General features: G+C 39.3%; 1 protein-coding gene and 1 non-coding gene across 2 annotated transcripts; both read right to left on the bottom strand.

The window, feature by feature from the left end:
* Positions 1–298: 298 nt before the first annotated feature.
* Positions 299–9,133, bottom strand: LOC133801746 (coatomer subunit epsilon-1). Its single transcript, XM_062239997.1, has 7 exons — positions 8,843–9,133; positions 8,658–8,747; positions 8,177–8,328; positions 1,896–2,031; positions 1,651–1,806; positions 1,222–1,301; positions 299–739 (listed from the first exon to the last, which is right to left on the bottom strand). The coding sequence occupies exons 1-7, from the start codon at positions 9,014–9,016 to the stop codon at positions 646–648; spliced, it is 882 nt and encodes a 293-aa protein (XP_062095981.1). The 5' UTR covers positions 9,017–9,133; the 3' UTR covers positions 299–645.
* A 4,673-nt stretch (positions 9,134–13,806) lies between these two features.
* Positions 13,807–13,913, bottom strand: LOC133802699 (small nucleolar RNA R71). The gene has a single exon (XR_009877444.1). It is a non-coding gene; the product is annotated as a small nucleolar RNA R71 (small nucleolar RNA).
* Positions 13,914–17,607: the final 3,694 nt, after the last annotated feature.

Raw genomic sequence — 17,607 nt, 5'->3', positions numbered from 1 at the left:
TATCAAGTGCATCTGGTGTAGTGGTATCATAGTACCCTCCCTTGGTACTGACCATTGACCAAGATGCGCATTACTTTTTACTATATTGTTTTAATTGGCTATGAATTATAAATCTCATTGGGATTCAATAAATTGAAAAATATCCGACAATGAAATTATGAAAAAAAAAAAAAACTTAATAATGTAAATTTTAACAACAATATCGCCAAGAAATATTGTGAAAAAAAAATGTCGTGTTGGACTTTCTGGAATTAGCTAAATTTTTCTAACTCGCAAATTAAAAGAAAAAACAATGAAGTTGTGTAATTTCAATTCTCAATAGCATTGAAATGTGAAAGGGGTACAGAATTTGGTCACATACTATTTAATACTTTGAAGTCGAAATAGTAAACCATTGTGAAAGAGAGAGATCATGAATTTACTGGGGTATATTATATGAAGCACATCACCCAATATTGAGAGAAAAAATAATACTTGGGATTGGGTAAAATTTTGAATCTTTCACAAACATGTCAAATTTATTATTCTAAGCTACAAAACCAAAACGAAAAATGCCCACAAAGGATAAAGGACAACGCAATGACAAAGGTCCTCTCTTCTTCCATCTCTTCTTCCATGAGAATGAAACCATCTTTACCTTGGTCTTCAAGCAACTGTCTGAACTGCTCTGTCAAAGCTCTCTTCGGCCGATGCCGACCTTTTAATAAGGATGTGATCAGGATGTGCAAGTTTCAATTGGCTGCAAAAACAACATACTCTTTATTAAACAAAAAATCAACTCTCTGAACAATTACTTCGGTAAGTGGTGGAATTGTAATTCTGATGGGTCACATCAGAATGAATATAAAGTGGGCAAGAAAAAGCAATTGAAACACACTGAAATCAATAGCCAGTAAAATGGGATTTATGTGGATTTTCTCAAGCATCTTGATGAAAACTTAAACTTCTAAATCAGCAAATAAAAAATAAAAATATTTCCAAGCAAGCACTACAAAATAAATACTTTAAAAGTTTATAGATGAAGATGATCTATGTGTCTACCATTGTAGTATGACGACAGATGACAAAGGTGTAAATGACCATATATTTATAAATATATGTGTATATATTTTGACAAAAGAATTTACTAATATATAAAAACCAATAATGTGGCAGAAAATTCTTAACAAATTAATTCCCAAAAGATACATAGGCAGTTGTGGGAATCAGCAGAGGTCTTACGTGAGGAAACGAGAGGCCGATTTACCAAGGTGAAGACAGCACACAATTAGATTGGCAAGAGTTTCTGGATCCTTAGCATCCTGTCAAATAAAGGAATAGCACCATACAATATTTAAACTTCGTGCATTATTCATGTTTTCAGTACCATTTTGTCATGTTTTAAAAGCGTCGTTTGAAACATATAGTAATTTCTTTTAGAGGTATGAATAAAATTTCAAAGGGAAAAAAGGCCATAAAAGCAACAAGGAAAATAGAAAGAATAAAACACTAAGTTGGCTTGAAGTATAAAAGAAGTTTCATTCTTAAAGCATTTTTTTAAAGACAGAGAGGAAGTAATCACATGTTATTGTAAAATATCATCTAAAGAAACAAAAATTGTGAAGGGGGCATGGGAAACAACTCCAGAAAAATGACTAATTAGATACTTGCCTTGTTAAGTGCTTCAAGCAGCAGAGTTTCAGCTTCATCAAAGTTATTCATGTGCATGCAGCAAACGGCTTTCCCATTAAGAACCAAACTGGTCATCTGATATTTCTCAGAGAAATCTTGGAAGATAAGATATGCTTCTTGTATTTTAGAGCCACCCTGTTTGACATGCATGAAATATGAATATTGGCAACATCCCATTCATTCAGAGGGAAATTATAAAACAATAAAGCTATGTATATACATACCACGGCCAGATTGAGCCACGATGTTGCAAGTTGTGTTAGTGTGTGATCCTCATCTATCTGTTGCATGACTCTAAGCTGTCTCTCTGCATAATCTGCCCTGTGCATCTTGATGAATATTTGGACATTCAATGCATTGCTGCAAAAGCAGGAGCAGCAATAATTAGGCTCGAGAAACTGACAACTTCTAGTAAGAGCTTTCATGCCTTCTGCCTCAGTATCATGGTTTTTAAAATCGTTTGCAGCGTACACCTCGAGGTGAGGCAGTGAAAATAACGCCTCTGAGGCTTACCCTCAGCAGTCTGGGACGAGGCATAACACAATTTTTTTTTTTTTTGAAACAAAGCACCACAACTTGTATTATTACTGAAAAGGATAATACAAACAGAATAATGTGTACAAAGATTGTACAACCATCTTACCAAGAAAACATAAAACAGTGTTAATAAAATACAGGAAACACAAAACTTACAGGAAGACAGAGAAAGGCACATCTCTAAACTCTTTCGTATTGAAAAGCCAAATAGCTACCCAATATTTTATTTTATCCCGTAAAGCTTCTGCACTATTTTCTACCCATTCAAACAGTCTAATAGGCTCGAGATACGCTTCACCTATGCTAGGAGAGGTAGGAGGGTGAGTGGCCAAGAGTAGTGTGGTATAGGCCTTACTTGTGTGGGAAGGGTATTTTTGTAATTGTTGAGTTAGTTATGGGGTGAGCTGATATAGGGTGTGGGATAAGTGAGAGAGGTATGCTTGAGCTAGTATTTGTTCATTGCATCTGCAGAGTCCCAGTCTCTCAAATCCCTGTGGAATTTGTAACCCGAGACTCTATTTTCCCTAATTCAATAATAGCTTCCTACCTTCCAGTTCATCTTTACTACTGTGTGTACAGTTCTATTGGTTACTTACTCTTCTGCAGATGATCAGGGCACATCAATTGGTATCAGACCAGTCGTGCTTATTGACAGTGGGGCCACCCACAACTTCATCATTTCCGAGCTGGCGTCTAAGTTGGCTCTTCCAATTTCCTCCACCGAGGCTTACAGGGTGCAAATGGGCACAGGTCAGGCAGTAAACGGAGGGGGCATTTGCCGAGCAGTACCTCTAGTCTTGCAAGAGCTGGAAATCGTGGACGATTTCCTTCCGTTTCCCCTCGGCAGTACAGATATTATCCTCGGTATACAATGGCTAGAGAGGTTGGGCAGCACCTATCACCACCGGAAGGATCACATCATGAAGCACAATGTCAATAGCAAATCGATCACCCTCCAAAGCGACCCTTCCTTACATAAGACTAGGGTGTCCCTCAAGTCTATGATGCGGCTCCTCCATGTACGACAAGGGGTTTGGGACAAGTTGTGTACTACGATGGATTCTGAGACCTCTGCACTACCCGCACCCATGGCAGGTCTCTTGCAACAATTTTACTCCGCCTTTGAGGTGCCCACAACATTGCTGCCCATTAGAAGCCATGATCATGCTATTCCTTCGCGAGATGGCGCATCCTCGATGAGCGTAAGGCCATACAGATATGCCCAAATTTAGAAAGATGAGATCAAGCACTTGGTTGGCAAGATGTTGGCAAACAGCTTTATACAACCAAGTACCAATCCTTTTTCGAGCCTAGTGCTATTGGTCAAAAAGAAAGATGACAGTCGGCACTTTTGTGTTGACTATCGCGCTCTCAACTGGGAAACGGTGGCAGATAAGTTTCCATCCATGTCATAGATGAGCTCCTCAATGAGTTGCATGGGGCACTAGTGTTTTCGAAGCAGGATTTGAGGTCGGGTTATCACCAAATCATAGTTTCAAGCCTTATCTACATCGTTTTGTGTTGGTTTTCTTAATGACATACTGGTCTGTAGCCCCGACGAAGCTACACATGAAAAGCATCGTTCGACAGTGCTTCACACCTTGGCCACCCATCAGTTGTACACTAACCTGAAGAAATGTTGTTTTGCACAGCGCAAATTGGAGTGTTTGGGGCATATTATCTCGGGTGAGGGAGTGGCGGTGGACTCTTCCAAGATTCAAGCTATGATTGACTGGCTACTGCCCACTTCGATCAAGGAACTTCAGGGGTTCTTGCGGCTTATGGGTCACTATCGGAAATCTGTCGCCGGTTACGTGGCCATTGCTCGGCCCCTCACGAACCAGCTCTCAAGACGAACCACTTTGGGTGGACAGAGGCTTCCACTACCACATTCAATGCCCTTAAGTGACCATCATTCCCGTCCTAGCTCTTTCGGATTTCTCCAAGACGTTTGTAGTGGAAATCGATGCTTTGGGCTATGGGATTGGCACGGTTCTGATGCAAGATGGGAGGCCACTTGCATATTTCAGTCAAGTGTTGAAGCCACACGCCCAACTCAAGTTCATCTATGAAAAGGAATTGAAGGCCATCGTCCTAGCCATTCTTAAATGGCGGTCGTACTTGTTGGGTCAGAAATTTGTGGTGCCTACCGATCAGAAGAGTGTGAAGCTCCTGCTGGAACAACGCCTTGTGACTCCAAAAAACCAAAAGTGGTTGGTTAAGCTACTTAGTTATGACTTTGAGATACATTATTGACCTGGAGAGGGCAATCAGGCAGCTCATGTGCTGTCGCGAGTGGGGTCCATCGAGTGTTCTATGCTCACTTCGACCTCTTGGTTAGATTGGGATACTGTGGCCAATGAAGTTCGACAGGATACTTTCCTTTCACGTATTCTCGTCGACTTGGAAGTCGGCAAGGAAGTAGTGGGCTTTGCTGTTGAACATGGTCGCTTAGCGTATTATGGCAGGTTGGTCTTGGCTACGACATCTACCCTCATTCCTCATTTCTTGCGGGACTATCATTGTTCTTCGATTGGGGGTCACTCTAGGGAGTCATGGACTTACCAACGACTGTGTGGAGATGTGTTTTGGACGGGGATGAAACACATGGTGAGTGAGTTTGTGCGGCAATGCGAAGTGTGCCAACCCAATAAGCACATGGCTATGTCACCCGCGGGCCTCTTGCAACCTTTGGCGCTACTTGAGCAAGTGTGGTAGGATTTGACAATGGATTTTATAGAGGGGTTGCCTAAATCGAAGAACGTGGATACTATTTTTGTGGTGGTGGATCTGCTGAGTAAGTACAACCACTTTATTCCTCTCAAGCATCCCTTCAATGCTCAAATTGTGGCTGAAGCATTCCTTCAACATGTGGTCAAGTTGCATGGAGTACCTCGCTCCATTTCTGACCAAGACTGAGTTTTCCTTGGTCACTTTTGGTCAGAACTTTTTTGGCCACTTTTGGTCAGAACTTTTTTGCTTACAAGACACGGAGTTATGGGACAGCATAACCTCCGCAAACTGATGGTCAATCTGAGGTGGTCAACCATTTCCTTGAGACATATCTTTGTTGCTTTGCTTCTGACTGACCTCGAGTGTGGGCCAAATGTTTGGCTTGTGCAAAGTATTAGTACAAAACATCCTTCCATTTGTCCTTGGGATGCACCCCATTTAAGGTTTTGTATGGTCGAGACCCTCCTTTGGTTCGCCATTCGGCAGGGTCTACAACCATCTTAGGCATGGACCAATGGTGGGAAGAACAAGATGCCTTCCTTGATGATTTGAAAATGCACCTGCTGCGGGCCCAACAACAAATGAAGACCACCGCTGACTCTTCCCACCGCCATGTAGAATTCCAGGAAGGTGACCAAGTTTTTGTGAAACTCAGGCCATATCGTAAGAAAACATTGGCAGTCGCAAGAATGAGAAACTCGCAGCTCGCTACTATGGGCGTTTCAAGGTGTTGCGTCGTATTGGTGTCGTGGCCTATTGCTTGGATCTTCCCGCGTCTTCAGCTGTTCACCCCGTGTTCCATGTGTCTCAACTCTGAGCTGTTGTGGGCTCTGTTCATTCTTCTCCGACCTTGCCTCCCACTTTGACTGCTGATCTAGAATTAATTGTGGAACCCGCTGAAGTTTTGAACGCGCCTCGTAGTACCATAGGGTCTGGACAACACTTGGAGGAAATTATCAAATGGAAGAACTTGCCCCTTGTTTGAGGCTACTTGAGCTGATATAGTGTCTATGGGATGAGTGAGAGAGGTCTGCCTGAGCTAGTATTTGTTCATTGCATCTGGAGAGTCCCAAGCTCTCGAATCCAGTGGAATTTGTAACCCAAGACTATTTTCCCTAATTCAATGAACTCCCTACCTTCCAGTGCATCTTTACTATTGTGTGTACTGTTTTATTGGTTACTTACTCTTCCTCAGGTGATCGGGGCACATCACAGTCTTTCATTTCTTTCCAACCAGACAGCCAGTCCCTAACCACCATAACAATTTTTTAGCTTCAATTCCTCATGCAAGATGAACAATAAACTTCCCACAACTATTAGGCACACACCGTTGGCTATTGAAGGACTTAAAAAATCTTGACCATATGTCCATAGTAAAAGCACAATGGATAAAAATATGATTAGAATCTTCCTCACTATTCTTGCATAGAACACACTTTCCAGGTGAGAGTGAAACATAAGGCTTCCTCCTCTGAAGAGTGCCATGAACGCTTAGATGATCTAAGCAAAGTAGCCACCAAAACACCCGAACCTTTGAGGGCATCGGACTCTTCCATATCACTTAAGCCCATAAGAACCGATAATTAGGGACATCTCCTACAACCATTTTGAAAGTTGACTTACATGAAAACATCCAGTTGAATCACCCAACCAAACTCTTCTATCTTTCAAAACTAGGCAAAACATATGATGTTTCAGCCTATGAGTTAACTCGATACAATGGGGAACTTCTCTCTCACTAAGGTTGCATTTGAAGTTAAAATTCCAATCCACAAAATGGGAATGCAAGAGTTCCTCTTCGTCGAAAGACTAGCCAGACTAGGAAAATCAGTTCTAAAATTGTTATCCCACACCAAATTCCTTCCCAAAACTGAACCAACCTCCCGTTCCCAATTTTAAGCGTAACACGTCTGAGGCGTAACACATCTAAAGCGTAACACATGAGGCTTAAGCCTTATACAATAATAGTCATGCCTGTGTTTTACTAAAGTTTCATGGGCTTTTTTTTTCTAGTACTTTTTTTGCACTTTTTAAAACCTAATTTGAACACATTAAAAAGCCTGGTAAAATCTGAAGAAAAAAAAAGTAAAACCCTATCTTCCCTCTCTCATGGCAGCTCTCTTTCTCACTCACGGCAGCCCCTCTCATTCTTCTCTTCCTCCCCTCATCTCTCTCCCTCCTCTCATATTATTCACTCACATACTCTCTCTCCCTTTCCTCACCTCAAACACTCTTTCTCAGCCCCCATCTCTCAAGTGGCAGCCCCTCTCTTGTTTAGTTCTACTCTTCATGTTTAGAAGGTCTCCATTAATTAGGATTTTTCACTTGAACCTTTAATGAATTTAGTTTATGATTTTAAGATTTATAACTAGTAATTTCATGAATTTTATGCCTTTGTTATGGAATTATGTGTTGCTTGTTATGGATTTTATGATATCTTATGAAGTGTTTTTCTTATTGTTGAGGCTTACGTCTCGTGGAGCTATGGGAAGACACTTCTATTCCCAATTTAGCCTTTTAATACCTAGCTCAGCATGCTGCCAGCACAAATAATAGAGAAAAGGAAGAAAGACAGGTAGTAAGAAGAGTATGAAATCCAGGTATAATTATCTAGGGTCCTTACCGACTCCAAGAAGTACTCATTACTATGTTTTGCTACATATTCTAGACGAGATGCTTTGCAGATTGATATTTCTTGGGTGTGTTTTGCAAAAGAACCTATGTGAAAAAAGAAAAAAAAAAATCTTGTAGTCGAGGTACACCAAAAGCTAGTGGTCCATTAATCCACTTCGACTTCTAAAAATGTAGGGCCGTCCATAAGAATGTAATTGGGAAACAATATTCTACTAAAGGATGATTTTGCCAAACTCGATAAATGGGACAACCATACTATAAACACTTAAATTATGGTTCAAACAGAAAAGCAGTAATATGTATCCTGGCAGTTCAACAGGACACATAAAGCACTACAATATGGCATAAAAATCTTGTATCTCACATTGTATTCTCTCTCTCCGAAACAAAAACCCACCCAGAGCCCAGCCCACCCTACTACAAACTTCAGCAACATTAACAGATCTACATTTCAAAACTCAAATATATTTGGCATCCCTCAGAAGTGGCAGGAAAAATTAAGGTAGCCCTAAACTTGGTCAGACTTCCATTTAGGAAAGGTGGAAAATAATGCAAATACCTTCAAACATAAAAAAAAAATTGAAGGTAAGATTAAACTCACAGTTCCATGGTCCCTCCAACATTAGTATGTTTAAGGGCCTCATTATAGTCCTGTTCATGAAAGAATATAGTCCCAGCAATCAGTCTGAGGATAGGGTTGTTTCCAATAGCCGGATCTGCCAACCACTCCTTCAGACTTGAGATTGTAGATTCCTGCACAATTTGGTGCAATACAATTAACCATCATTACAATACCATTGCAATTTATTGGTTCTTCTACAACCTAAATGTATACAACACTTGAAGAAATAACAGATCTAATGAATTTAAATCAAATTCAGAAACCTTGCATTCTAAATTGAAATTTTTTACATATTATTACAAAGCACTAGTCACACAAATCAAGCACGAAACGTTACCAAAGGGAATGTAAAATAAAAACAAAGAAATCTCAGATCAGAGGCCCAAAATCAACCATTAGTATCCAATCAAAAATGGAAAAATTCAAGATCAAGCTGAGAGAGAAATTGAGGGAAAAAAACCTTGCTCTCGGGACTAGAGAGGTACATAGCAAGCAACTTCACAGCTTGGAGAGGCGTAGCCGCAGAGGAATCGATCTCAGTGATCACAAGCTGAGATAATCGCAAGAATCGAAATTCATCAAATTCCGGGAAAGATGATCAGATATTAAATCGAGTGCTATAGAAAGAATGAGAGAAAGAGATACCTGGTAGCTTCCGAGAGCGATGTAAGATCGGTAGACGAGGCAATCGCGCTCGATGGCATCTTCAGGGGAGAGATTGGGGAGGTCGCTGTTGTTTATGGCAGCCTGGTAAGCTCCCAAGTAGAAATGGTTTCTCAAATTGAACAAGTAGTCAGGCGTTGCTGCTGCTGCCGCCATTGCTGTTTCGAACTTTTTCTTTAGCTTTTGCAGTTACAGATCTCAAACCCAAACCAAACCAAAATGAACTCACCAACAGTGATGACGATGAATGAATAATAATAATAAAAAAAAATATAATTTCTCTTCTGTCAGTTTGGTTCTTCATCCTAACAGGGTCTCGGACTGGGCTGGATCCATTCTACGCTTGGATTCGGCCCAATTTTTGGCTCGTAGCCCATTACGCGCACACACCAAATTCATTTTGATTCTTATTATTGTGGAAATTAGATCCACAATTATTTGAAATGATTCACTTTAATTTATATTCACTATTTTTAATTTTTATTTTAGTACTCAAATTTTCAATTAATATACTCATTATACTCCTTCAATTACATTTTTTTTCCTCCTTAAACACGCTACAATTAGAATGCATTTCCAATTTAACTATAACATGACACATATAATACACATTACAACAACACTTAGAACTATGTGCTCAAATAAAAGTAATTTGGGAAGTCTCATCATAATAATGGGTAAAGTTCAACTAAATATATTTAGTGTATAATTTTAGTTAACTACTCCTAAAAAAAAGTAGTTTTCAACTTTTCCCATTCTTATTTGATTTTTGGGTGAGGAAATTACACGGAGGTTTTTCAAAAGTATACAAAAATATGGGATTTTAAACATTGCCTATTTTTTTTTAATGAAAATAGCATATTTTAAACTAAAATTTGGAATTATTTTCCATATTTTTGTATTTTGTTGATATAATATTATGTTCTTATTAGTAAAGTAGTTTTATTCTAGAAAGTGTTTGATGTGTTGTATTATGTCATATTGTATTATATTATAATAAATTATGTTTTATAACATATTTTTATATAATACTGTTGACGCGGCTTTTTGCCAATAGTGGACTAAGAAGTCTGAAATAGAGAATTAGGCTTTTTAGGTAAACCGTAAGTAAATCTTGCTCGATGATTTTTTACGTGGTTGAGTGAATCAAATTCACCTAGTCCATGAGTCTCTGATGTTACTTTGTGATCTCTGGAAAAATTGTTTAAGACAATTTTGGCTGAGTTTTTCATACAAAGTTTGATCCTAGATCCATCGTTTCCCCTTTATTTATAGGGGTATTGTTGGCGCGATTTTTTGTCAATAGGAGATTTAGAAATCTGAAACAAAAAGATTAGGCTTTTTGTAAACCGAATGTATTAGAAATAACAAAAGCAAGAACACGAAGCACTCACACGATCTTACATGGTTCGGTGGTTAAAATCTACCTAGTCTACGAGTCACTTTTATTGATCTGTTTTGGACTCTTGATGAAATTGTTTATGACAATTTCAGCAGAGTTTTGGCATACAGAATGTTGGGGGGTAGAGGTGTAAATATGGGCCGGGCTTTCTAGCACGGCACGAAACCAGCACGAGCTCGGGAGGCACGAGCATGACACAGCACGAAAAAATATGGGCTTGGGCCAAGCATAACACGAATTGAAAATTGGCACGGCACGTTACGACACGGCATAAGCTTGAGCACGGCACGACAAGCCCGAAGGCATGACACGAAAGCACGAACAAATTAGCCCGAAAGCACGACACGATAAAAACCCAATATTTTGACATTAATAATGATAATAAATTTTTATTTGTCAATTATCTATAAATTAAAATGATAATAAAAGTCTATTATTTTTCTCAATGTTTATAATTTTATAATTATATTAATTTATTTTAAGATTTGTGAGTTAAAAATTTTAGCATTTATTAGTAGGTATTCAAATTCTAATAATTATCTTTGATATAATTTTGTGTAAAGTATTGTTGAAAAGTATATAAAAATATCTCAAACTATAATTTAAATAAAGAAATGTATTTGGATTGGTTGTGAGTCCATTGATTGTTAATGAGGAGGTGGAGGGTTCAATTCCCCATCCTCACATTTTTTGGCAATAATAAAATGGGCCAAAAAGTGGGTCCGAATTTGGGCCCGACACGGCACGAGCACCGCACGACATGGGCCGAGCCTATGGGCCGTGCTGGGCTTACTCTTTCAAATATGGGTCGGCCCCGCCTGACACGAATTTAAATACGGGCCCGGCTCGACCCAACCCAAATTATTCGGAGGCACGAAAATGTGGGTCGTGCTGGGCCAGGCCGGCCCACATTTACAGCTTTATTGGGGGGTCCATTTTACAATCCATTCCCTCTATATTTATAGGGAAAATGGTGGATAGTATTGGGTAATTGTTCATTAATATGGTAACTGACAAATTTGGGTAACTTCTTGATTAGTGCTCAAAAATATCATTTTCTTAGTCTTAAAAGTGTAAAATTAATTAAGTTTTAATTAATATTTTCACGGATTTATTGTCATATATTTTATATTTGAAAATATTAATTTTAATTTAATTTGTGTTTAATTTTCAGGAAATAAAATATATTTTTGACACAAAGAAAAAGAAAGGAGAAAGAAAGAATTAAAATTGAAAAAAATGATGATAAAGTGGTATTTTTGAAGGAGAAATAGGCCCAAAAAGGAGCCCAAACCCAAGTTTCAGCTACTCCCTCTCGCTGCCACGTGTCAATCTGCCATTCGTCCACTCCAGCTTGACGCCAGCCGAGCCGAGCCGAGCCGAGCCGTTCCTCCATCTTACGACACGTGTCCCACCAGCAGCCTGACGAAGCTGCCGAGCCGCACGCCAGCCGAGCCGCCAGCTGCACCACAGCCCACCTGACGCGTTCTGCCACTCGTCAGTTTCTGTCCCCACGTGCCTGACACGGTCTGACGCACGTCCCATCAGTCTGCAGCCGCCAGCCACCTGATCCAACCGGAGCCTGCCACGTCAGTCCATGCTCCCCAGCACCCGACCACGACCAGTCCGTGTCTCCCATTTTCTTCAGCTTTTTAAGCCACTTTCCCACTATTTTATACACGGTTTTACACGATTTTGAGTCCTATTTACACTATAAATAGAGTACCAAATGGGGTAAAAATCACATCAGATTGTGCAAGGGAATAGAAGAGAGTATTGGAGAGAAAAACACTTAGTTTTCCATATTTTTCCTTTACATTTTTGTGAGTGAAAACAATGCCTATTTTAGGCTAAATTTTCTTGTGGAAAGGCTAGAGTGGAGTTCATGTGTTACATTATAATATATTGATTCTTTATTTTGTTCTTCATTTCTATATATTTGTTACAATTAAATTTATTTTCTTCTAATTTTTGTTCTAAATTTATTATTATCTTTTACATAAGTCTAGTCATGCTCTTCTTATGTAATTTAGATTTTTAATTTAATTTAGAATATTTGTTATATTATATGCTTTTTACTACATTCTGTCATTGGTATTTTGTCGCTCTAAAGTATATAATATGATATGTTTTTAAAATTAGAAGTTAGTATAATTTAATTAAAGAACATATTTTAAGGTGAGCTTTATTATATATATTTTCCAACTATAATTAATGGTGTAGAATTATAGTTGAGTATAATGAATCAATTTTATTAAAATATATATATGTTTGCATGAATGAAACTAATGCCTTCCATACTTTCTTTCTGATTCTAATCCCTCGATTTTATCCATTTAATGTTTATATTCTTTTTCAAATTCACATTTTTCCAAAGTTTATTATTTTTAATTTACTAATCTTTCTTTTAATTTTGTACTTTACCTCTCTGTGGATACGACATAGCCCGATAACTACTGCGACCGCTTAGGAATTTATTGGGCGATATCAATTTTTGGCGCCGTTGCCGGGGAGGTAATTCTACAATTAAAGGTTTGCCTAGTAAATTAATTTTTTTCTTTCAATATATAAAAAAAAAGTAGTGTAATTTTTAATTTCTCTTTTATTTTATTTTTCCTTAGTAGTTTTATTTATTTTATTTATTCATTTTTTTTAAATTTTAAGTTTAGAATTTTTATTTTAGATTTAGGTTTTTTACGAAAACAAAAGAGCATAAAATTTTAAATCATAAAATTTTTAAAAAAATCAAAAAATCAAACAAAGTATTGAGAACATTTGTGTAATTTTGGAAATTAGTAAAAACCAAACTTGTTCTGTCTTAGAAAAATTGGTTCTTAAATAAGGTATGTGTTAGCGTTACCCTCCAATCTTTTCTAAGAACCTCGGGGAGTTCTAGAAAAGCTCTTGGGCCTAAAGTGGTACATTGGCAGCCTTTCCAATTGGCCTGGGAACATTTTGGTGTATACTTATTACATTATTACACATTTGCGCTTATAATACTTACAAAATAAAAAATAAAAAAATATTTATGCCACGAAACAGAGACGCACTAGGGAGATTTGTGAGACAACAAGTAGAAACTTTAGAAAACTCTCCTAGTTCGTCGTTTTCTTCCATTCGTTCAAACACTCCTGATTCACCGAGACTTCCCGAACCACCCACGATGGCTCATCAAGATGAAGTCCAACCATGAACGCTACAGGAATATTTACATCCTACGCGTACAGCCACACCTTCGTGCATAATGTATCCCAACAATATGCCAAATTTCGATTTCAAACCCGGCATGATTAACCTCTTACCAACCTTCCATGGGTTGGAAAATGAGAGTCCGTACGTGCATATACGGGAATTCGAAGAGGTGGTGGCTACATTCAACAACCGAGCTGATGTCACCAACATTGTGAGATTGAAATTCTTTCCTTTCTCACTCAAAGACAAAGCAAAAAGCTGGTTGTATTCCTTAAGGCCTAGATCTATCAGAACATGGGACGAAATGACAAAAGCATTCTTTGCCAAATATTTCCCGCCCCATAAGACTAGCAGCCTTAAGAGACAAATCTCTACCTTCATCCAGAAAGACCATGAAACTTTCCATCAGGTTTGGGAGAGGTTTAGAGATTTGATAAATCAATGCCCACATCATGGATACGAAAGCTGGCGTTTGATCAGCTATTTCTATGACGGTCTCACAACCGGACAAAGACAATTCGTACAAATGATGTGCAATGGCGAATTCCTTCAAAAAGATCCCGATGAAGCTTTCGAGTACCTCGACGATCTTGCTGAAAAATCCTACACATGGAATGGACCGAGTCCTATGGACAAGCCACGATCAACTGGAATCTACCAATTGAAGGAAGATGACAACGTCAAAAGCCAAATTGAATCATTGAGACAACAATTCGAGGCTTTCAAATCTCAAGAAGGTAGAGGAATCCACATGGCTGCAAAGGTAGAGACACGAGATCCATGCTTCATCTGTGGAGGGACGGAACATCAACCGCAAGAGTGCCCAACTCTTAGTGAGTTAAGAGGAGGAAAAGAGGAACAATGCAATGCTTTAGGGGATTACAAGAAACCTTATAACCCTTTCTCAAACACTTACAATCCCGGTTGGCGCAACCATCCAAATTTCAGCTGGAAGGATTCGAACCAAGCATCTGGGAGCCAATGGAGGCCTGAGCAGCAACAACCACCAAAATCATACAACGCTCCTCAAAATGTCATGCAGTCAAGTAATTCTCTTGAGAGTACTTTGCAAATGCTTGCACAAACTCAAATAGCCTCAACTCAAGAGCTCAAAGCTTGTTTCACACAAATGGTAGAGGAAATGAAAGACATGAAAGTCCAAATGACAAAGCTAAACACTACTTTGGCAATTCAAGAGCATGGGAAACTTCCCGCTCAACCTCTAATCCATCAAAAAGGGCAACACATGGCACAAACCTCCTCCTCTACAAATACAAATTTCAAAGAGGTTAATGCCATCACTACTCGAAGTGGTCAAAGTACGGTTTCACCGTTAACTAAGACAACGAGTACGTCAATGCCCGCTCCAGATGATGATGTGCCAATAAGCATTCCAGTAAAGGCACCCTTTCCTCAAGCTTTGAAATCTACTGGAAAGGTACTGGAAAATCATGGTGAAATCCTAGACCTTTTAACACAAGTGAAGATCAACTTGCCATTGTTGCATGTGATCAAACAAGTGCCGGCTTATGCCAAGGTTATCAAGGATTTGTGCACCGTTAAAAGAAAGCATCATGTCAAGAAATCTGCATTCTTGGCAGAACAAGCTAGCGCGGTAATTGACTGCAAGACACCACCTAAGTACAAAGATCCTGGTAGTCCCACCATCTCATGCCAAATAGGGGAACAGGAATTTGGTCAAGCCCTTCTAGACTTAGGAGCAAGTGTAAATCTCATGCCGTATTCAATATACTTGCAATTAGGTCTAGGAGAACTCAAGCCCACATCTGTGGTGCTACAATTGGCTGATCGATCAGTTAAGAAACCTCGGGGAATAGTAGAAGACGTTCTGATTCAAATTGAAAAATTCTATTACCCTGTTGATTTTCTCATCTTGGACACTCAATCTGAAGTGAGTATAGAGTCCAAAATTCCCATCATTCTTGGTAAACCTTTCCTCGCAACAGCTAATGCACTCATTAACTGTAGGAATGGTCTCATGAAAATCTCTTTCGGGAACATGACTCTAGAAGTGAATGTTTTCCACATCGGAAAACAACCACCTGACAACGATGAGTGTTTCCAATCCTATCTGATTGATACACTTATTTCGGAAGAGGTCGAATCGAAATACACGTCTAATCATTTTAATCACCTCTTCCAAATTTCAGAAAGTTCTGAGCCCGATGAGTCTGCAATCAACCCTGAAATCGTCAAACACTCACAGGCTAAAAGAACCATGTTTTGGAATCCAATCTTTGAGGAACTCCCTCAAGATCGAGAAACACCAAAACCATCTATTGAACAAGCTCCTCAACCAAAGTTGGCCCAACTTCCTGACGGTCTTAAGCATGTTTTCCTGGGAGCTGACAACACTTTTCCTGTCATAATATCCTCCAAGATCACTGCTACACAAGAGCGCCAACTCATCAATGTGTTGCAAGAACAAAGAGATGCATTAGGATGGACGATAGCTGACATCAAAGGTATTAGTCCATTAATTTGCTCCCATCACATTCAATTGGAAGACGGGGCTATACCACGTCGTGACCCTCAAAGAAGATTGAACCCAATGATGAAGGAAGTAGTAAAGACTGAAGTCTTGAAACTTCTGGATTCTGGCATAATCTATCCTGTTGCTGATAGTAAATGGGTCAGCCCAACTCAGGTTGTTCCCAAGAAATCTGGGGTAACAGTGGTACCAAATGAAAAAGGGGAACTTGTTCCTACCAAGGTCACAACTGGGTGGCGCATGTGCATTGATTATAGAAAATTAAATGCAGCCACCCGCAAAGACCATTTTCCACTTCCATTCATTGATCAAATATTGGAACGTGTGGCAGGTCATCCTTTCTATAGCTTTCTCGATGGTTATTCAGGGTATTACCAAATCGAGATTGCCTTAGAAGATCAGGATAAGACCACATTTACTTGTCCTTTTGGTACTTTTGCCTTCCGGCGTATGCCATTTGGCCTTTGCAATGCTCCAGCCACTTTCCAGCGATGCATGATGAGCATATTTAGTGATATGATCGAGAAATGTATGGAAGTATTCATGGATGATTTGACAGTATTTGGAGATTCCTTTGAATCAAGCCTTCTCAATTTGGAGTCTGTGCTTAAACGTTGCAAAGAGAAAGGCTTGGTACTCAACTGGGAAAAATGTCATTTCATGGTGCCATCAGGCATAGTCTTGGGGCATGTCGTGTCGGAACGAGGAATTGAGGTTGGTCAATCAAAGATTGAACTCATATCAAAGCTGCCCACCCCCAAGACTGTTAAAGACATTCGTTCTTTTCTTGGGCATGCAGGATTCTATAAGAGGTTCATACAAAACTTTTCGACAATTGCTCGCCCTTTGTCAAACCTCCTAGCAAAAGATGTTGTGTTCAGTTGGACACCTGAGTGTGAGGAATCTTTCCGAACGCTCGTTGCAAAACTCACTTCCGCCCCTATCATTCAGCCACCAGATTGGAACTTACCGTTCGAAATCATGTGTGATGCTAGCAATTATGCTATAGGGGCTGTCTTAGGCCAAAGAAGGGAAGGGAAGCCCTTCGTTGTCTATTACGCAAGTAGAACTCTTAACAGTGCTCAAATGAACTATTCTACCACTGAAAAAGAGTTACTTGCTGTAGTGTTCGCACTTGACAAGTTTCGTTCCTACCTGATTGGTTCACCTATCACAGTCTTCACGGACCATTCCGCCTTAAAATACCTCCTTTCCAAAAAGGATGCTAAGCCGCGTTTAATTAGGTGGATCCTTCTGTTACAGGAATTTGATCTGACCATAAAAGACAAGAAAGGAGTTGAAAACGTGGTAGCGGACCACTTATCTCGTCTTGAATTTTCTGATTCCGCTGATGGCCCAGCCATTCGAGATGACTTCCCTGATGAACATCTCTTCGCAGTCACTAAGTTGCCATGGTACGCTCATATCGTCAATTACTTAGTGACTGGCGAACTTCCAACTGCATGGAGTGCACAAGATAAACGTAAATTTTTGGTCGAGGTTCGTAACTTTTATTGGGACGACCCATATCTTTTCAAGTATTGCCCCGACCAAATTATGAGACGTTGCATTCCAGATGATGAAATTTTTAGTGTTTTGAACTTTTGTCATAATGAAGCTTGTGGTGGTCATTTTTCTATG

Source organism: Humulus lupulus, chromosome 9 (genome assembly GCF_963169125.1).
Source record: "Humulus lupulus chromosome 9, drHumLupu1.1, whole genome shotgun sequence".
NCBI lineage: Eukaryota > Viridiplantae > Streptophyta > Magnoliopsida > Rosales > Cannabaceae > Humulus > Humulus lupulus.
Note: the sequence above shows the minus strand (reverse complement) of the source record. Positions and strands in the feature narration are given on the sequence as shown.

What these genes read in the sequence shown, in the direction of transcription:
- LOC133801746 (XM_062239997.1), bottom strand. Translation starts at nt 9,016, where the DNA reads ATGGCGGCAGCAGCAGCAACGCCTGACTACTTGTTCAATTTGAGAAAC. An exon ending in GTTGGAGGGACCATGGAACT is followed by an intron (nt 2,032 to 8,176) that starts GTGAGTTTAATC and finishes CTGCTTTTGCAG; the next exon opens with CAATGCATTGAATGTCCAAA. An exon ending in CGTGGCTCAATCTGGCCGTG is followed by an intron (nt 1,807 to 1,895) that starts GTATGTATATAC and finishes CATGTCAAACAG; the next exon opens with GGTGGCTCTAAAATACAAGA.